Genomic DNA, 21734 nt, shown 5'->3' with positions numbered 1-21734 from the left:
CAATGCAAAACTGTGCGTAACAAAGCTGGCGAGCAGCTGAACTTGTGCTCAGTAGTCAGTACGGTGCTGAGGGTTCAGTACTGGCGGTGTTCTAATTAGCACGAACTGCAATGGCTCTGAATCTGACCATTTCTATGGAAGCCCGTTTCCGCCAGGGAGTAAAAATAAAAACGCGCTATGGTATCTCAGAATTCCGACTAAGTAACTGAGAATTGCGACTTAAAAACTCAGAACTTTCCGACTTTATATCTCACATTTGGGACTTCGAAATAACCAATATTTCATTGTCTGTCCTTTTGTTATTGTAACGGATTCGGGTTCCAGGGCTTGTGCCCTCACCGCTCCCACCCTAGTTCGTGCCTCACTGCATTGGCTCGAACCCAGGCCTTGCCTGCTGAGCTAAAGAAGAGGTTTTTTTTTAAAGTAAAAAATGACATACAATGGAAATATTTAAAAAGTTTCAGCTTTTATAATTGTGAATTCTCCTGGATGTGAAGTGTCTATTTATGTATCTTGTTTCATATTGTCTTCGTTTTTGTATTTCTGGTGTTTAAATAAAAAAAAAAAATTAAAAGCCCACCGTCCACTATTCCATCCGTGTACTATGGAAGCCTCACTACCGGAAATGGGATTCCATAAAAATTAGTGTAATTAATTTGATTTTTATCAGGTCACTGTACAAGACAAGTCTTCAGGCTTATAGATCCTATGATCTTGTACGAATCATCAATATAGTGTAACAGAACGGCCAACATACAATTTGTAGTTCAGGTGGGTAGCTGCGTCAGCATGCTTAGGCTGCAAAGGAACAAGTAATAGGTTTATTCCATGCTGAAAAAAAGAAGAAATAAAATATGTTTTGGCCGAAACGTACCAGTAAACTTTACATTAACAATACCAGCCAACGATACATTATCATTTCACACCGGTTCTACAGGAATCTACAGCAGAGCCCTGAGTTGACTCCCAGAGTCCCACTGAGCCCATAGAATTCCACATCACCCATCACTCCTGCACACAGTCCGCTGAGAGCGCCTGTCCATAAACTACTGGATTGAGAAAGGGATCAAATAATTCCCCATTTTCTTAATTCTACATCAAAGGACTGTTAAAGGTCTATTTGAAGGCATCAATTCGTATTCTTAAACCAGATGAACGCCTGGAATAAGTTAATATTACTTATACATAGTCGTGCTACAATACTCCAGTTGAAGGCACGCTTCTAGCTTTGTGGTACTCTGGTGCGTCACAAATTTACGTTTGAATTTCTGTGGATGAACTACTATAGGTGTACCCTCGCTCACTTTCTTTAGCGACAGTCGTTGCTCTTCATGTGAGTGATGTATTTGCCTGTTTTTCAGTTCACTTCCCTGCAAGGAATATTTACCTCAGAGCTCTCTTTCACAGACTGCAGGTGCTATGTTTGTTAACAGGTGTTATAGTGATGACATCTTTCTGTATGATCAGGACAGGAGCTGCAAGTCCACTGTGTTGTGGCTGCAGTACAATTTTAGCTTATTAGTATAATACTTTTTAACAGCGACAGATTCTTAAGATCACGAGGTGTTTACGATATTATTTCAGTATTAAGCTGTTACTACATTCGGAACTGTCCCATAGCATTCAGTGTTCCATCAGTTTGGCACTAAACTGCTTAGTCTATTGCAGGAATTGTACTTAGTCCTGTCCTGTAGTGTCCTCTAGAGAGCAGCAGCTGTTTCCTTGGGCTCATTGCAATTGGGAACATTGTGATTACTGAGCAGGGGACTAAAGTCAGCAGACGAGCGAGTTGCAAATCGGTATTAATCTGGTGTACAGAGCTGCATGCTAATCTCTGGATCATCTCCAGTTAATGTGATGCTGTTCTTACCTTGCAATTGACCCAATCTGACTACTGGCACCAACAACTCTGTTATTACAAATAAACTTCTTGTGTACCTACCGTAATACATAAGTTTGGTGGAGAGGTTTGGCAGCCCATATTCAGTCAAAGGTGTGTGTGCAGACCACTATGATATACAGGCATCAACAAACTGACATACAATATTAAATGTTTAACTGATAAAACCCAAATGAACCAAACCTGAATAAATTAGTGGTGGAAAGAGTCTTTTTACATAGCAAAAGGTCTCTGAGCCTTTGGTAAGAACGATGGGTATATAACCCATTGTCCTCAATATTAGAAATGAATCCTTGAGCACTGCTGTTGTACCAACGGTCCTCAAAAGTGCTGCCATTACCCCCGTCCCATAAAAGCCTAAAATTACCCTTTCTTGCATAAACTGTAGAACGTGCCTTCACATTTCAGTTGCAGTTTAATCTATTATCACCCTACTCCCCACTTCATAACCTTCGCTCTTCTAATTCTGGTCACCTAACTGTCCCCCAAGCCCGTCTACACTGTATGGGTGACAGGGCCTTCTCCTGTTATGCCCCCACGCTCTGCCCAAGGATAGCAGAGTCACCTTCCCTAAACTCCTTCAACTTCAGACTCAACACCTTCTTCTGTAGAGCCTTTACTGAACTGGTTCCATTCTTTAGCCCTCTGCTTCTACTTTCCTTAGTACCACCATCCATGGTCTCCTCTGTCTATTGGAATTGTTTTATCCTGTGTATTCTTATTGTAATTAAGACAAGTGCTTTGAGAAGCCACCTTTGGAACCATTATATAAAATAGTTTATCCTAATTCCTTGAAGCTTTAATAGGGCAGTGCAGTAGGGCTAAAGATTAACTGTTAGTGGGCCAGCAGGATTTGTGCAAGTTATAGGTAGTCACAAAGGAAGACTAGGATTCACTTGTTATTCATGACTGGGACACTGAAACAGGGGAGAGGCTTTGTGTAGTAAGCATTCAGTCTCAATCTACACAGTCTGTGCTGCTGGTAGAGGTGGTTGTAAACACCTGTCTTCCTAGTCAAGTACTGGGATCTCCAGTCTCAATCCTAATACTTCTCATGACTGTCCAATACCACTACTGTGAAACCAACACCCATAAGATAAGACCTCCGAGATTCTAACTGCACCATTATTCACTGATGTTTGTGCACCAGTATTGTTCCTCTGCTAAGGAAGGAAGGCCTACTTTATACCAAGCCCCTGTTGACAATCCCTTCCTTGTGTTTCTTTTAGTCAGTTTGTGCAGCCTAGAATAGGAAACCAGATCTCACTCTTACTGGGCACTACAGTAGCAACTCACACTCCATAAGCACTACCCCTCTCGGAAACAGGAGGATTTCCAGTATATTGAACACCTCTGTCTCTCCCCCAGTAAAAAAGTCACAATGACCTGCCCAAGGAATAGTGCGGCCATCTTCCCCAAGTACAACACTTTATTACTCCAGACATTTTCAGTCCTCATTGGCAGCAATACGGGAAGCATTCTTGAAAGGGGAACCCCCACAAATACTTCCATTGATTAATGGGTCTCACTTCCCCCGAACTCCTCCACCCCATTCAAACCTATAAACCATAAAGACACAAGGGCAGACAGAAGGGTCTTCCACAGGTTTGAGATGTTGCCATTACAAGGCAAGTGGAGGCAGGAGAGTCACAAGGGCCAGGCTGGAGCCTTCATTCAGGCACCTGGGGAGGAAGAAGGAGAACAATCCAGCTGAACTGCAGGACACCCACCCCTACAGGAGCTCCTCCTGCCAGACCCTACCTGTCCACTGGCCAACATCTCCAAAGTCCTCTGCTCCCTCCACATCCTCACTGGTGCTCTCAGCATCCTCACTGGAGCTCTGAGGGTCTCCCTCCTCATCCTCAGTCCAGTCAGCTCCCACATCCAGAGGAGCTTCTACTGGTGCCACAGCCACCCGACTGCTGGTCACCAGGCTCCTGGTACCTGTGGACAAGCAACACCCAGGAGTGAGGGATCCGCTATACCCAGAGTCCCACAGTGATGCTACTCATCTAAACAGCCCCTTTGTCCAGCATGGGATCATTCCTCAGTTGTCCAAGCATGGTTGTCTCCTGGGCAGAGATGCATCCACAAGGGATAGAGAACCAGACCCACCTTCATTCCGACTGCCAGCACACCTGGAATCACAGCAGGCACAGACCTCATGGTCACCATACAGCTCCTCCCACCTGGAGGAAAGGTTTACAGGTGAGGCCTAAACCTGGCATGTCCCAGAGCACCCTCAGCAGGCTCCTTGCAAAAGTACCTCTTAGCCTCCCTGTTGTAGGTGCAGGACTTGGTCCCTGGTGTTGCTTTAGCAGGAGCCACAGCCATGACACAGTGCATGTACAGCTCAGTCACTTCATGCTGCAAGAGGGAAGGTCACAGCATTAAGGGATCAAGGCCAATAGAGGGACAGAGAAGGACCTTCTGCCATCAGTGAAGGCAAGCTGGCAGCTCTAGGAACTACAGCTGCCACAGTCTGGTTCACATCTAGATCATGGATGTGAAAGCAGACAATGGATCAGTAGAGCGAGAAGGCTGAGCAGCCTTTGAGAGCAGTCCCTTCCTGGACAGCTTCTTCTGGAAGAGGAAGGCATCAATTGTGAAGCGGAGCACATCCTTCTGCTTGGAGGGGACAAACCTGGACAGGCAGCCATCTGCCTTGCTGTCCACCATGCACCTGGGGACAAGGACAAGGATGAACCCCTGCAGGCTCTCAGGGCTCCTGCCCTCCCCGTACCCCAAGTTGTCGATCACGGGGAAACGGGGCTGGGAGTGCTGGTCTGGTTTCTCCGTTACGTAACACGAGTGGATGTACAGCCTCTGCTCCGCTGTGGCAAAGTAGGCAGTGGCCTGGAAGTACATGGCCTGACCCAGAAAGTACTCATCCTTGGGAGAGAGCCGGACCCAGTGGGCTGGAGAGAGAGGCAGCATTACACCTGCACACAGCACCCCCTGCAGGCAGGTGGAGCCACTCGCTCAAGGAGCTTACAGTTGGTGGTGAGCAGGACAAAGCTGTGCTTGTTCTTCAGGTCCTTGAAGGTCCTTCTCCTGGCCCACGTGGGGACATAGCCAACCTTGTAGGAGTAGGGGAACCTGCAGGACAGAGGGGATGAGGGGCTTCTGGACACTTTCCCAGCGGCTTCTCAGCAGCAGCAGAGCCCTGCCTACCTGTTGTAGGAGCACTTGACAGGCACAGAGAAGGGAATGAAGCGATGCACAGGTGCACTGGAGGAGGGCGGGGCATAGCGGAGAGTGTTGGAGTACACCAGGCGGCCCTGGACAACCTGCAGGGTCACAGAGGAAGGGATATTCCCAGGAAAGGCAACCCCGATACTGGCCCTACAGCTCACATCGATACACTGCCTGTAGATGAAGACCCGCTTACCGATCGCTCGGTGCCGCACTCGTGAAGCCCGTAGATGAAGTAGAAGTAACTGCGTGTGGTTCGGCTGACGCTGCAGTTGCCCAAGGTCACCTCCGATGGCCGACAGCTGAAGCCGAACAGGAGCCGACTGACCCTCACGTACATCCTGCTGGAGTCGCACCACACAGCCACTCCTCGGGTGCCCCCGATGGCCGGGCGAGCCGGCTGCCGCCCTCGCTGGGGAGGAAACAGGACGCTCTTGATGTAGGCGGGTAAGGGGCGTCTGCCGGCTTCGGGCTTCATCTTCTCCTAGTCGAAGTAGGGCGAGTACGCGTCTCTGGACACAGGAAGGCGGCGAAAGTCGGGAGCCAAGGACTGCGATTCGTTCTCGCTTGCAGACAGGTCTTCGGAGGGCGCATCTGCCAGGTTCAAATCCTCCGACTGGGCTGCGTCTTCAGGAGCCGGGAGGTCGGCCCGGAGCGCTAATTCCCGAGAGTCCCAGCCAGCCGGCCCGGCGGAGATCAGTGCGGGGAGCCCGGCCCCTGCGCACAGGCACAGCATAAAGAGAAACGAGCGCATTGCCAAATTGACGTCCCGCTAAACTGCTACAGAAGTAAGACACATAAACCACCAAACTGTGTTGAAGCAAGAGAGCATAAAGTGTGAACGCGGTGACTAGGTTTTTATACTAGCAGGACTATGCTACCACACACATGGTCGCACTACCGCTCAATCAACACAATCAATTACACACAGAGACCCGAATTGTTCTCAGCGTCTAATTAGAACCTGCTTCCAGTCTGAGGCGGGACTCCGTGAAGCCGCCTGAACACTTTCCCGTGTGTATCTGACCCCAGCGGAGGAGTTCCACGTAATTTCGACAGAATGAAATCACCCACACGTGTAAAATTTGCTCAGATTAATTTATTGTTCAATTCGTTTCTAATTTCCAAGGACAGTGTGTTAAACTCGCTGTCAGACAGAGTACGGAACATGCGACACGTCCGTCCACACTTTCTTTTATCGAGGGGGCTGTTCTATCAACACGTAATTTTACAATAATAATTTTACTAATTTTCATGTGTAATTGCATGTCATATTAAAATGTGTAATACAAGCATTTCTTTGCTTCCCAGTAAAGAAATACTGATCAGCTTTTGACATGTTCTGATAATAATTTGTCTGATTTCTCAGAGATTGCTTTTGCTTCGCAGCACTGAGAACCAATGGAAGCCCGTTTCCACCAGGGAGTAAAAAAAACGCACTATGGTATCTCAGAATTGTGACTTAGAATCTCAGAATTGCGACCTAAAAACTCACTATTTTTAACTTTATATCTCACATTTGCGACTTCGAAATAGCCCATATTTCATTGTCTGTCCTTTTGTTATTGTAACGGATTCGGGTTCTAGGGCTTGTGCCCTCGCCGCTCCCACCCTACTTCGTGCCTCACTGTATTGGCTTGAATCCAGGCCTTGCTAGCTGAGCTAAAGAACATTTTAGATATAAAGTCGGAGTTCTGAGTTACCAAGTCGCAATTTTGAGTTACTTAGTCGGAATTCTGCGATACCATAGCGCGTTTTTTTAACTCCCTGGCAGAAACGGGCTTTCATACATTTCAATTAGTCTGATCAGTGTAGGACAAGTTAATGTAGAACCATTGCTATGTCTGTCTCTTGTTTGTATATAAATGAATGTCTTTGACAACTTAATGTTAGTTTTTAATTTAGTTTTACGATGTAGGTCATGCGTTAACATATGCAGAAGCATACAAAATGTCTCCCTCCTGATTCAGCTCATGCTCCATAGGAGAGAAGCGATTCCTCCTGCTTCTCGTACAATCATATTAGAACAGAAGCCCGTGTCGCCCAGCTCTGATTCAAGAGTGACTCGCATCTTCAGCCCTTTTTTTATTCGTGATCCTAATTTTCTTTAGTTATGATCAATATTGAACTTTTTCTAAATAAAACGACAATAATCAAACATACAAAGTATTAGGAGTTGACAGGGTGCCCCTTTGGAATAGTCGTCAGAAAATTTGAGAAAAGGAAAGTTACCTAAGCTCTCACACACAGCATTAGAGATTGGAATCTGATTGTAAAAAAAAAAACTACCTGTCTCCCCTTCATTTAACGGTGCTGTTGTTTTTATTTTACATGTTGTTAGCATTTTAATGAATTGTTAAAAGATTGATACACAAATCGCTAAATAAGAAAACGTAAAAACCCAACTGTAAGCAATTGACCATTCATATTCCTGAATTTTAAATCCCTGTGTTTATCTGTGTCCAAGTGCCTGGTGCAGCTATTTTGAAAGCAGAGTCTATGATTTATTGCGGAAGCGCATTTTTGCCACCCAGGAAAAAAATCTTAATTAATAAATACCAAATTATCTCCTAATTACGAGATAGCAACGATGTCATTTGTGTGTATGAACAACCTGTTACATTTACAATGGCAGTACCTACAGGCTATCGAAAGGTTTGCTGGCACTGTGGGTTTAGTTTTCCTGACAATGTGCATGCTGAGAAATGCGCACGGACTGACTTTCTTCTCGCAATGAAAATGTTACCGTTTGTACCTCATGTAAACACAGTTCTAACCATTAGCACACTCATATATATCCTGAATCAAGAACGAATGTGACCTAGAATCCATTGTACCGCTTCAAACTGAAAGTCAGATATGTAGTCTCAAAACTACATAACTTAAGATTTTTTTTCCCTTGATGGCAGCATTGGCTTCTGTTATTTAGATTCAACCACTGAAGAGGTTGGTTTTGTGTTTTTAGCTATTGAACATAACTGGTAAGTTTAAGTCAGTTCTTGTAACTCTTTCCGCTCGAAAGCGCTGTATTAATACCGGCGCACCTGTCTCCACAGGAAATTTATTGCTGTTCCAAAACCAATGTACTGCAGCTTGTGGCCACGTGTTCCTGCTGTCAGCATGTGATACCATGTTCTTCCACCGCTAGAAATATTACTGCTCTAGTACAGGAGTAAAAAAAGAAACAAATGCAAACACCGTTTAGAAAAAACACACACGTCTCAGGCCTTAACTATGACAAGGATGGGATTTGAACCTAGACGAGCAGAGCACAGTGGATTAGCAATCCAAAAAAAGACTCCTGTTTAATTTTCTTTTCGCTTGCTCGATTTGTAGTACGCACCTCAATCCTTACAACCGGCAAACAAAAGGGCTTCATGTGCCACAGCATTCTGCTGCAGGTACGGTTTGCACCATGTATTGGGCGAACCCGAATGAAATATTTCAAATATGTGAAGAATTTCATGAAACCTGAAAAAAGAAGATCACAGCCAATGTCAACAATTCAGAGCCTGTAGGTAGCTTCAACAGAACAAAACGATCTGAAGCCGCAATTCTTTCATAGAGTATTGTGACACTCTACGCTGTTGCTATTACTGCTATATCTGCTGCCGTTGCTTAAAACTCTACTCAGCGGGCAAGTTAGTTGTACAAGGAATTGACTACTTTGAGCCGTCCAAATTCCATTATGTGAATTTAAGCTTTTTTTTATTAATAACAGCATTAGTAATACAATGCGTGCTCAGAAACGTTACTTATTAGCTTATGAAGCAATAGTGTTTCGACAATTTGCGGTCTTCAAAAAGTAAACGCTGAAGTTTTTATACTTCCTTGTGAGCAGATCACCTTTGATTTAGAAAAGGAAAACTTACTCCCCTGTTGCTTTCATTGCAATATCTGAATCGAGACCCAAGCGCTAAGAAAGCTGAAAAACGCAGAAGTCATAAACCCGATTTTAATTTAGATACACATTTTCTAATGCAGCCTTCATTACAAGACAGTCTATTTCTCGAAAGCGTGTTATGTAAAAAAGAGAAAAACGAAAATATGTGGATGACATTATTTAAAAGCTGAAGATTTTACTTTTGAGAAATTGTCATTTTATGTATCTAGACGCTTTTCAACCACTGCTTTTAGAACTTTGCTGTGCTTCCTGAATCATTTTCAGTGTTATAAACTGGGTGTGGAAGTAGCGATCACTTTGTAGAGCAGTTGATAGACTGGAGCTGTTCAGACTACTCTTCTTATTTCTCAAATGCTTCCATCATTTTTCTTTCACACTAGGACGCGAGTGTGCACATGTGTTTGGTTTTTGTTTCACTGATTCTCATTGAAGATTTGTGAATTAAGGAGGAAAAATCAGTTGCTTGGGAAAGGAGAAGGTTTGGTTCTCAACGATCTTGAAGACACGCCCATGTAGTGCAGCGTGTGATATTTGTACTATAAAAGACCAAGTGCTCAAAGTGACGTCTGCGTTTACCGTTTAGACTTTTCATCTCGGGCGCACTTTTAGAAAGCAAAGATAGAGCAGTTGTGTTGAATCACACTATGACAGCTGTCAGCAGAGTGGCGCAGCGGAAGCGTGCTGGGCCCATAACCCAGAGGTCGATGGATCGAAACCATCCTCTGCTATACACACCGTCAGTCTAATGAAGAGAATTTAAACTGATTTTTTTCTCTCGTGTGTGTGCAAGCTTCACACTTACTGTATTCGTTAATCTTTACCAATAGCAGATGCCCAAATGTATCTTTGGTTGATCTGCGATCCTTCATAGTTTCCTCAATTCCTTCAAATGAACATCCATATCAAAGCAATTATATATATACATTACAATTAAGGTACATATTAAAAATATCAACGCACATTTGTATAATGCTCATTTAATAATGATTGTCAAGGATTGTCAAGTTCTCCAACAAATCTGTGTTCTAATTTTAAAATATTTTTGCTAAGGATACAACGGGTGTATAAATGAATTCTCCCAACAGCCAGTTAAAGAAAAATTCCACGCGTGAGGATGGTTTCTTGGACATTGACTTAGGTACTTAATTGTTTACTTGTTGTAGTTGCACACGAGTAAAACACGAAGATTTCCTGCAACATTCAAGAGGGTTTGCGAAGAAATCCCTTCAATTTTTAGCGGAGATTATGTTTACATCATCACAATCTGAAGCTCGTCCCTGAGTGCGTTTGACCCAGCAGCCCTTTGTTTAACAGCTGCACAGGGACACATTCCCATTGCTTTTCACAAATCACTGGCATTTTTTTGCAGCATTTCTTCTGTCCTGAGAAGCAAGATTTGTATTTTATCTTTCAGAAGTTGTATGAATTTCTTGAAGTTCAGAAACAACTTGTTCCAGAAAAGAAATGAACACTTGCTTCAAAGTAAATCAAGACGTATGTGTCTCTTGCTGTGTGTGCTCTTATCTGTCCATCTCTCTCTCCTCGTCTCTCTGGCAGTCTGTGTAGAGTATCTGAAGGGGATGTAACACCACTTGGAAAAGAAGAAAAATTCTCAGGAAAAATTCTCAGGCAGAATAAAAAATCATTATTCTCTTCTCAGTCAGATTCACAGCTCAGACTCACACTCAGACAGAAGCTCAACTCCGTACTGCTCTCTATCCTCACAATCCAGAACTAGAAGATATTCAGACAATCAGTGCTGCTACATGAACAATATCAGACAGAACAGTCTGGACTCATGTCACATTTCCCCCTTTTTTCCTTCCTCCCAGCCCTCTTAGAGACATAGAAGAGCTCCTGGTTCTCCTCTCTGTGAACTGGGCTCAGGGGTCACTGATCTGGCAGTTGTGGGCTCTGTTCCGGTCGAAAGCAAGGAGGTTCTATTAACGCTTTCCAGGACTTCCAGCCCTTCAGTATTACTTTCTTTACTGTATGTCAGCCTCCCAAAATGTTTATAAATGTTTTATAACACATATGAGTGTGGAATTATCTTATTATTTATATATAGTACTTATGTAATAAACACCAGTAGTGACACTATGATCAGTATATTGATTATTTGTAGCCGATGGTCCGATGGTCGTGTCTACAATAGTGACCATTTGACCAGTCTGTAGCTCTGGGCAGTGGGACTCAGATCACACAGAAGACCCGTCTGTGTGTGATTCCATACGAGCCCTGGGATTCAGCTACTCTAACAAATGTCTCATAGACCGTCTAATAAATTTACAATTAGATGAAGTCATGTAACAGTTTTACAGATAATTTAAATAATAAGACAGCAGTTTTGGCAGTGGATACATCTCCACATGGGGGAAAGAAACTGAAATATATGTGCTCACTGTGAAGTAGGAAGAGGTGGTCAGACAAGCAAAACAACTTTGCAAATAATGTGAAGTGACATTGTTTTGTGTCAATCAGCTCACAGATTTCGCTTCATGTGCCTTAAGCTGTGCAATTTGTATGGTTGTTGAATGAGATTGGTTTCTTCACAAGCCCAGTCAATTGCCCAGCTTGCCGACGCACACCTTCATGAAGACTCTCTTTAAGATTTCATTGTCAAGTCGCCTCCTTTGCATACAATAGTAGCACCGACACTAAGAGAAAGGATGAGAAATGGCGTTTATCAAGCGATTGCAGTGTTTGTTTGACTGAGGATCCTTGTGTGCTGAACTGGCCTCTGGAGAAGTGTAGTGCAGTAAAACAGAAGGTTTGTGTCACTCAAGATTGTTACAGAACAGAACAATACAATTACAATACTTTTGTGAGAGTAAATATTACTGGTGCAACACAGTTCTTATAATGGTGAAAACAGGAGCACCTTCTCTACATTTTTGACTGAAGTATTTAAACGGAAAGAAATAATATCACTATGCAATTCATAAATGCAATTGAGCTCCTCTAAATGTTCTAGTCTGATGAAACAATGTATAGAATTAGGTGACAATATCGGAATTAATTCAAATGCACAAGATTAATTTTCAGCAACAAAAAAAGTGCTCGGAAATATTTTACAAGAATGAAACCTAACATTCACCTAAATAAACATTCACCCTCTACATAAGTAGAGAACAGTAGGACAGAAGGTTAGTGTCACTGGACACTGCGTCAGAGAGGCCGATCTCTTCTCCCTCATTATGCAGGCTTACCCACTCATGATGAACTGTCCTCCAGTGATACTCAGCTGCCATCATCGACTCAGACATGACGTTCATGTACATATTATACCTTAATATGGCACTGCGTTACAATAATTTGATCAAAACAACTGGTGAAAAAATAATAATCAAATATTTCTTTCCTTCTTTTAGTAAAGATAAAGACTTTGTCCAAAAAAGAAGCATTTATACCTTTCCTCTCCTACCAGCCCTTACAAGTCACCCAGTTTTTAATTTAGAGCTGGATTAAAGCTCTAGTCTCTTTGGGGGTGTGAGTTGGAATCCCACTGCTGCCAAATATCTCCAACTATCTCAGTGTTAAGAAGCAAAAAACACACATTTGCTGCAGAAGTAACAGGAGAATTTGTGCCATTCAGCCTTATAGCGTGATGTCATTTTCTCATGCTCATTTTTAGATGCTTGTGATCGAATCTATGATTCTTATGAGTGTGCCCTCCATAAAGGTAGCAGATATAACGTGCCAAGTTTTCAGAGAATCGCATTAAATACAGGTCAGAAGAAGGCGACAAAGTGTCCGCTAGGCAGTTCAGCGATTTCAACAGTGTTCTCTGTTGTTTAGGTCCAGAATGACACCCGTTACAACACACAGTGTCAGGCATCAAAAAGACTTCCCAAAACCCTGATCCTCTCCTTGATCCGGTGATGGCATCCAGACATTTCCTGCAACAAAGCCAGGATACGATCTTCAACAACACGAGTGAAAGGCTAATTCCCAACCTTTGCAATCCTTTGCAAAGAAGGACCGCATGTGCTCAGTGTTAAATGCACTGTTCATTATTATTAATCATAATAATAATAATCTTTACATTATATACTGTAGTGCCTTTAAAGGTGGCTTTCCAAAGCGCTTTACAGAATGAAACCAATAAAGTAAAAAAAATACACAAGATAAGCAGGATGAGAATACACAGTTAGAGGAGACAATAGATGGTGGTATTAAATACAGTAGGAACAGAGGGGTAAAGAATAGTTCATTAAAGGCTCTTCTTTGTTAATTCAATGAAATGTTTCAGAAATGCTGAACGATTGATGTGTTTCACGCGCAGCGCGGGCTCTCCTTTGCTTACAAATATTTTTTTCCACCAATTTACTCAACTACGATTTTTGCTGAGCATTTTGTTTGATTGCTTTCTATTGTATACTGCACTGATTTCTGTATTGTTCAATTTCCCTGTTGATTTTAATTTCTTGTTTTCTAAGACAATCAGACCAGCTGTTCTGACCATACCTTGCACTGGAGCCACTCTTTTCTTTCCAAAGGCGTGGAGAGAGATGCTACTGCAGGTAACACCCCATGAGAAACATCATGAGCATCTGTAAAAGCTCTCTACCTGCCCGCTCCCCACACCGACGTGTGTGAGCAGGGATTTAAAGGGACATTTTGAAGTGTAGAAACATTTTATTGTTACATACTTTTTCTGTGCAGTTAGTTCTCCTTCAACTCCGCCCAACAACAGAGGTCAGTTTTAATACAGGAGTAAAGGCACATTGCACATCTGCAAAACATCACGTACAGGTTAAGGGAGAGCTACATCAGTGATTGGAAGGTAGGAAGTTTCGGGTCACTTTTTTATTATAGATTCAAGCAGCCCTGAATACCTTTTCAAGAAACATTTCAGAATCCCAGTCACGTCCAGTATGATTGCTACACAGGTCTACAGTATACAATCAGAATACTGTTTGTGCGTTATATAAAACACACCGCCCAAAGTATTTCTAAAACAGGAATTACACGTTTCTGAATGCGCCCTCCTTTATAAATAAAATAAAAGGTCTGAAGCCTGCTCCAAAGAAGCACTATATTCAGAGCTGACAAAGAAGTGATAGGAAACATCTCGGAAAACGAAGGTGCAGTCATTTCCAAGCATCGCACAACAAGAGCTGAACCCACCCGACGTTCTCCAAAAGAGTAAGGTGTTGGGAGTGTGGCTGGGTGGTCTAAGTGCTGGGTTTGTGCTCCATTTTCTTCGCTGGGTTAGGTTTGAATCTTGCCGCTGCTAAGTGTTGGTGGGTTAAGATCTTCCTTCTATTGCGAGTTCAATGGGTAAAAGCTTTGCTTGACAGTCTGTCGAGAGACTGAACTAGGTGTTTCAAGATAGTCTTTGTCAGCTTAACATCAAGGCATAAAAAAGCCTCATTTTGTGTTCCCAACAGCAATGCTCTTTGGTCCCTTCAGCATTATGCAGGGAACAACATCTGCCGTGATCACTTTTGAGTCAGTGTGAATCGTAGTGTGCCGCAATTGTTTTTTAAATTGGTTTTGTAGGCATTGTGCATTTTTCTGTGAAACTTGAATGCTGTGCTTTTTCACGCAGAATCATCGGCAGGAGCAAAGCTTATTCAATCTTTGCGCACAGCACTCCATCAGAAATACTTTGTCCAAGTTTTGAAGAGATTGTGGGATTCTCTGCACACGTTCACATCGCGTACCTCAGACAACAACACCATTCGATGGGAAGTTGATTCTGCTTCTTGCAGTTGTCCCTGTGGTTGCAGTAGTTACAAAGTTGCACTTTCCTCCACCTTCTGCTATAGTATTCACTGGGTGAGCTTCATCATTTGGCTCAGAAAGGTCAACTGTGCTTCGGAAAAAATCAGCTGCAGTGTCGTTATTTTGTCGGTGAGTATGGCTGTCTTTTAAAGCACATGAAAAACACGAGTTTGTGGATTTCTCCAAATAGCAACGAATTCAGTTGTGCAGTGCTTTACTGCTTTCAGAGGGTCTTTTATCAACGCTGCTATAGTAGAGAAGTGACATAATCACAAACGCAACCATTTGTGCTGGCTGTTTCACTAAGTATTAAGCTTTTTCAACTATCACATGATTTTAACTAATTTAACATCATCTCCAGGAGAGCACCTCGCACTGCTCACTGAGCTGATGTACAGTATGTGCCCATTTCTCAAAAATTAAATATCATCTGAACTGATTTTTTCTATTTTAAATGCTTTCCTACTCTTTTAATATTTCAGTTAAATCTTGAAGTACTTTCCATTGATATTAATCCTAGTCCCGATGAACGATTCTGGGACATGGTGTACCTTGAATAATGTTCTTATAGGTTTCAGTTTGGAAAAGTGCGCTCTCCAGAAGCTACCGAAACCTCCAATGGTCGCACAAAGCTTAATGCAATAGCAACGTTTGGGGTTGAAAAAGAATATTACTTGCTATGAATACCAACACTGTTACAGGAGGCGCGTAAGGACTATTTTAGCTCAGATCATCAATTTATCTTACATTTCTACTCCATTAATATCGCTATTGAGTGCTAAAGGTAGGTCCTGGCAATACTTCATGAGATCTTCTTAAGAAAACTTAAAAAAATAGATTTCCAGCGCTGAACAAAAAGTAAAAAATATCGATTATGTGCAACTGATAAAATCTCTCTTCCAGGGATGTTGTAGCCACATGCAAATTACTTTATCAGCTTTAAAAGTTTCTTTTGCATTTATAAGACGATCAGCATGACACTCAAAACATACCTGTATTCAGTAAGCGCTGAGTCTGCTGGCTGAGCAAGTTGCCTCCTCTACACACAATAGCAGCCCTGAAGCTAAGATAAATGAAGAGAAATTGCTTTTATTGGGCACTTTTCCTATCCGATGAGCTTGACATCTCCCAAGGGCGATGGAGTTTTTTTGCGACACTGCTTTTCCCTTTTTTCTTCTTTCTGTACTCTGATGGAAAAAAAAAAACGAGAAATCATGTAAGGGAAAAATGTATTTTTTTCATGGAGAAAACGTACACCAGGAAATGTTTTGTTTTGAAGAAGTGATTTAACATGATACATGACCTAATTTACTGGAGTAAATGCTCACACTGCAAGGTCTGCTTTACTACAAGAGAGAAGTAGAGTGAAAGATGTCATAATTTCACTGCGTTGTTCAAGAAAACATCTTTTTCTTTGAATTCTAAATCAATCAGAATTTCAAAGTGACACACAAACCCTTTGTCTGTATTAAAGAGATGATATTTTAAAACTGATAAAAATGTAGAAAACACGTTTCTCACTTAGAAATTTTAGATGGGATGGTGTATTACTAGTTGCAGCGCTGAACTTACCATGGTGCAATTCAGTTACATGATTGGCCAGTGGTTTAATGGATAACGCGTCTGATTTTGCATCATGAGATTGTAGGTTCGACTTCTACCGGGTTCGTGTGTTTTTAAATCAGGCTACTCAGAAATAGATGTCCATTATGTGAATGAACCGCACCTGAAAGCAAACGTTGGTCGGGTTTCCTTCTTTCCAGCATGAAATAGCAAATCGTTACAAAAAGCACCAGCTAATGTCCAATAGCGTTAGTCATTTTAATTAACATGAATATACTGTAAGGTCTTGGTACATGGGATTGGATTTCATCCACAATTTAAAAAAGGGCAAATTATATTTACAGGCTTCAGACACTTTTTAATACAAAAGTGACCTAAAACTCTGTAACTTTCAGGTTAGTTTGAACCTGTAATGAAAAAGGGGCCTGAAACTTCCATTCTGTGATGTAACTGTCTCTAAAGTCGGACGTGATGTTTCACGGATGTGTAGTATGCCCTTTCTCTTGTCGTGTTCAAAATGACTTGCTGTGTAATTTCCTGAATGCGTGTTCTGTACTGCTCTGTTATTTCATTTAGATTATCTATGTGGTGTACAGATAAAACCAAACTGCATGGTATAATTTCCGGGTTCGGCACCAGCTGAACCTGAACATACATCAGCCAATCTCGACATGATTTGAACACACAACCTTCTGATGTGGTATCAGATGCACTACCGTTGCACCACAAGGTCACTCCTCATAAGTGCTTTTAATTCCCCCAAGGAGAAAAATCAGCGTCCCTGAAAAAGATTTTTTTTTCATTCTCTCCTGTGAGAAACGTCGCTCTTCCAACGAGGGTCTCTTCTTCCCAGACCACAGATTATTCTTCCTGTCCGGCTCTCATACAGAGAGCAGACACACTGTCTCCACTAATGTGTTTACTACATCTATAGATCTGACCCCCTTACAGCCCTGATATTCCTGGACAGGATAATAATAATAATAATAAACTTTATTTTATATAGCGCCTTTAAAGGTGGCTTCTCAAAGCGCTTTACAGGATGACAATAAACAATAAATAAGAAGACTACAACAATAAATAAGAAAATTTCACAAGATAGGACACAATAATTACAACAATACAACAATAATAATAGAGGAGACCGTGGAAGATGGTATTAAGAAGAGCAGAGGGGTGAAGAATGGAACCAGTTAAGTAAAGGCTTTTCTGAAGAAGAAGGTTTTGAGTCTGGATTTGAAGGAGTTTAGAGAAGGTGACTCTCTAATATCCTTGGGCAAAGAGTTCCAGAGCTTGGGGGCATAGCAGGAGAAGGCCCTGTCGCCCATACAATGTAGACGGGCTTGGGGGACAGTAAGGAGGGCAGAATTTGAAGAGCGGAGGTTGCGAGGTGGGGAGTAGGGCGATAAAAGTTCAGACAGGTTCAACAGGATCCCATGTTGAGCAGTATTTCTCGCGTTGTGAACTTACAGTGTGTACACAATGTACTTTATACACAAAGTAAGTGTTTTGTAACTCTTGGACGTTTTGTGAAAATATTACTGGCATGTCAAAATCGCCCCCTCAACTGAACAGTTCCACCCCCCTCAGTTTTGGATAAAAGGTTTGGATAAAAAGTTTTTGAACACTTTCACTTACTTAACTTGAGCCGTAAAAAATAGTTGTACTTTGTCAATGGTCAGATAACTATACTAACCCCGAATTCACAGTTACTACATCAGACTGTTTGATGTGCAGGGGGCTATCCATCCAGGAACAGCACGTTACATAGTGTCTGTGTTTTGGGGTGTCAACATTATTATGACCTTATTTGCTCAGGTGGACCAATGGCTTGCAGTAGTTTATCCTTATACTTACAATTGTTATATAACTAGGACTGTAGTTATAGAAGTTTGTACTTTCTGTTGGTTTTACAATGATTTCTTAATGATTCAGATCCTCGTTACCGTTGATGTTGTTGAAAAAATGAACACATATGGTTGATGCTCCAGGCAAAACTAATCACGTGAGTTCTGATGAACGTGGAACTGTTCTTTATCACTAAATACCAGATTGCTTGTCGTTATCTTCTAACATGAAATACTAATCAGTGGCATGCTTACGAGAATTCACTTGGATGGTTGCAACGGCTCCGTTTAAACCAAAATATCACTGCCCCCCTCAGGATTTCAGACCCCCCCCTACAGATCATTCCCCTGGCGCCAGTCCTGGGTATAATGATGAACATAGCTGCCTTGCAAGCAGTGAATCCGGGTGTGATTCCCACCTGACCCATCGACAAACCTTTTCCAATGAATCTTTGATCGATTTAAAAAAGTCTTGAAGCTGGTAGGCTAGGGAAGAAGCACTGTTCGAGTGCACTGAGGAAAATGTGCTACTGTGCTGTGCTGCTCCAGTAGCGCAATTGGTCAGGTTGTGGTGCTTTTGTAGTGGAGTCATACCAAGGTTGTGAGCTCAATCATCACGTGGAGTAGGTTCCGTTTTCAGCTGCAGAAACGTGCTGTTGAATTTAAGTTGGTTCTTGTGTTACTTTTTCCTCTCAATGGAGCTGTATTAATGCAGGCACACCTGCTTCCATGTCAAGTTATTTTATCATTGCTCACAAACCAACACACTGCAGACACCTCTGATATTGTCACTGTTTGTGGGCCACATGTTCCTGCTGTCAGCCTACCATGATCATACACCTATAGAAATATTACTGCTGTAGTACAGGAGCGAAGAAACGAAACGAAAGCACACCAAGTTTAAAAAGGTCAAAATGTGTCAAAGCCCTTCCTCAAGGAGGATGGGGTTTGAACCTACTTGTGCAGAGTATCATGTACTAAGAGGAGATTGCTTTAACCACTAGGCCACCTCCATACACACTTTTTCCCCCTCCGGACATGAGTTGGCCTCTTTCCCCATACTCAAGGGTAATTTTCCTCTTCCACCTACAATTTCAACATTTACCTTGTGAGATGTCAAACCACAGAGCCTGTGCTGCGCTTCAGTGTTAGCTGTAGTGGACAGCCCATTGAACATAAAAAGCATATTGAACTCCTTTGACATAAGCCATTTCTCGTCACTTTGCTCAGCGAGCAGGCTCAGCGCACACTGAATGCAGGTGTCTCAGAGCAATTGAGATGTGTGCAAGTGGCTGTAAAAGGGATATTTGATGCCAGTGCCGTGGCTTAGTTCTCCGATGCAGGTCGCATTTAATGGGAATGTCATGGCAGCGTCAGCTCAAACCACCAAATGGAGATGGGCGTGCCGACAAGCTGACACTGCTGATGTGGGATTAACACTAGAATGAGAGAATGCTGTGGCTTAGCTGGTTAAAACACCTGCCTAGTAAACAGGAGATTGTAGGTTTGAATCCCAGTTGTGCCTTTTTTCCTGTCTTGCCACACAGTTTATCATTATGGACAGCAACATGCTTCTACATTAAATTTAATGGAAGTGTTCATTTAATTTTTGGAGCAACTTGTTTTTAAAAAAATCCATACAAATTGCAAAAGATAAAATACTCATCTGTTTTGTCAGTGCAGAGGAATTAGTGCCAGCTGGCAAGGAAACAAAAAAGATTTTTTTGTCTTTAGCCAAAAACCTGTGAATGTAGAAGAAAGGTGATGTGCGTTAGTTTCTATGGCACAGTCAGTCAGCGTATCCTTCAGTTAAACATAACGTTGGTAAATCAAAAGTCCCCAGAGACGCATTTCAAATTAATCCGACCTCAACACCGTCTCCCCTAAATGTGATGGGGTTTCTTTGGATGTCCTTAAGCATCCTGATAGTTGCAGAGATTTCAAACTTTTGGCACAAGTCAAACTACAAGAAGTGAATAGTTGAGCGCCTAAGTCAATATCACGGGAATGTGACTATGTAAACTTAAATAGTATTCAAAATATTGCAATTTTGTTGTAGTTTAAAAAGATATTTTAGCTGGGGATCCTCAAATGATGAGGGTAGAAAAGAGAACTATTCGACACCATCAGGAGTGCTTAACATGTGATAAAAGTGTTTTTTAATCACAAAGTGAAAATAGTGAATTTGTCTTTCACTTAGGCGTTCATTAAAAGCTCATTAAACAATGAAGGAGAGGCTCGTGTTCCGAATTCTCTTCGTGTCTCATTGTCTTGCTTTGATTTTTAAAATGTACACTGTTGGCTATTCACTCTTCCTAACACAATTAAAGAGCCGAGTTTAGTTCAGAGGTAAAGCATCTCATGCATCGTTTTCTATCACCAGCATCTCCACTCTGGATTTCTTTTTAAGCGCGATATCTTTTCTGTGATTTCTTTCGTTTGAATTCCCTCATGTGTGAATTTCAGCGCGACACATAAACTCGTTTGTCTGTTTTAAAGAGATGCAATTTTTAAAACAGACAAAATGAAAGACTGTTTAACTAAATACACATAGAAAACGTGCACCTAATTGAGAAAATTTGGACTGGGGTGATTTATTATTGTAGCGGCGCAAGCTCACAGTGGTGCACTTGAGGAATGCGGTACAAGGGCCAGTGGTGCATTGGATAACGCATCTGATTACGGATCAGGAGACTGTAGGATCGTAATGCTCTTAAACACAGTACCATAACCGTAGTGTGTTCAGTCCTACACAACCTTTCTATCGACTGAATAAGCCTCCTGTTCCATCTCCATCTTCTTCCCACACATTCCGGCTATTTCAGCACCGTTATTGTTGGACCACAGTCACAGATACGTAAGGGACACTATTCTGAAGAACCGTCTTAAATAAATAACGTTGCAAAAGGTAACAATAAGGGTTTCTTAATGTAACCTTACATTTGGCCGTACAATACAATTTTCTGTACCCTCAAAAAACTAAAAAAAATATATTACTGCTTTCTCCTGAGAAACACAAGTGTAGTGTCAAATCACAATAAATAATACAACAAATATACTAAATTAACACCAAGATATGACAACACACAGCTATGACAGAACACATTGAAGACTTAAAAGCCCTTTAAATTTTTATTTCCTTAATTTCCATTCTCTTCCCTCCCCAGGATAACTGAAAACTAACTATAATAAAGACTATATGCATTACTTGTAATACAGCTACTAATAAAGATATACATGGAACTTAATTATTAATAAATAACACTTTAATTAATAAATACGTGTAATGATAACATTCATTGTGAATATTTGTGGTGTCTGGAAAGCAATTTTAGTTAAATATAATAATAATTTTCAAGCAAGTGGTGCATAACCTTGTTACTTAATGAGTACATTATTTCTATTACATTCAAGACAGTTCTAATGTGATCAATTGTTCTGCTTAGTCCGCTACTGAGTTGCTTAAAACCTATGAAGAGGTGGTTTAAGCTAGACTCCTAATGCAGTAACATCTAACGGGCAGCAGCTGTTATTTTAGGTTTGTTGCAATTGAGAACAGGTTTAGTACAGAGTTGCTGACAAATTTCAGCGAAGT

General features: G+C 41.8%; 2 protein-coding genes and 1 non-coding gene across 3 annotated transcripts; 1 reads left to right on the top strand and 2 right to left on the bottom strand.

Annotated features, from left to right (window-relative positions):
• Positions 1-4393: 4393 nt before the first annotated feature.
• On the bottom strand, positions 4394-4891 carry LOC148664260 (zona pellucida sperm-binding protein 3-like). The gene is made up of 2 exons (XM_088630905.1): positions 4644-4891; positions 4394-4583 (listed from the first exon to the last, which is right to left on the bottom strand). The coding sequence occupies exons 1-2, from the start codon at positions 4835-4837 to the stop codon at positions 4394-4396; spliced, it is 384 nt and encodes a 127-aa protein (XP_088487031.1). The 5' UTR covers positions 4838-4891.
• On the bottom strand, positions 4837-5815 carry LOC148664259 (zona pellucida sperm-binding protein 3-like). The gene is made up of 3 exons (XM_088630904.1): positions 5292-5815; positions 5075-5190; positions 4837-4999 (listed from the first exon to the last, which is right to left on the bottom strand). Exons 1-3 carry the CDS (start codon positions 5571-5573, stop codon positions 4837-4839), a joined length of 561 nt encoding a protein of 186 aa, XP_088487030.1. The 5' UTR covers positions 5574-5815.
• Positions 5816-9655: 3840 nt separating this feature from the next.
• trnam-cau (transfer RNA methionine (anticodon CAU)) lies at positions 9656-9727 on the top strand. Its single transcript has one exon. It is a non-coding gene; the product is annotated as a tRNA-Met (tRNA).
• The last annotated feature ends 12007 nt before the right edge of the window (positions 9728-21734 follow it).

This window comes from Lepisosteus platostomus, chromosome 5, assembly GCF_059453375.1.
Source record: "Lepisosteus platostomus isolate fLepPlt1 chromosome 5, fLepPlt1.hap1, whole genome shotgun sequence".
Classification (NCBI taxonomy): Eukaryota; Metazoa; Chordata; class Actinopteri; order Semionotiformes; family Lepisosteidae; genus Lepisosteus; species Lepisosteus platostomus.
This window is presented reverse-complemented; position numbering and strand designations above follow the sequence as displayed.

Bases quoted from the DNA above. Each gene is read 5' to 3' on its own strand.
- LOC148664260 (XM_088630905.1), bottom strand. From the start codon at position 4,837: ATGCTGCCTCTCTCTCCAGCCCACTGGGTCCGGCTCTCTCCCAAGGAT. The intron at 4,584-4,643 runs GTACGGGGAGGG...CCTTGTCCCCAG, and splicing joins CCCGTGATCGACAACTTGGG to GTGCATGGTGGACAGCAAGG.
- LOC148664259 (XM_088630904.1), bottom strand. From the start codon at position 5,573: ATGAAGCCCGAAGCCGGCAGACGCCCCTTACCCGCCTACATCAAGAGC. The intron at 5,191-5,291 runs GTAAGCGGGTCT...GTGACCCTGCAG, and splicing joins AGTGCGGCACCGAGCGATCG to GTTGTCCAGGGCCGCCTGGT. The intron at 5,000-5,074 runs GTAGGCAGGGCT...TCTGTCCTGCAG, and splicing joins GTCAAGTGCTCCTACAACAG to GTTCCCCTACTCCTACAAGG.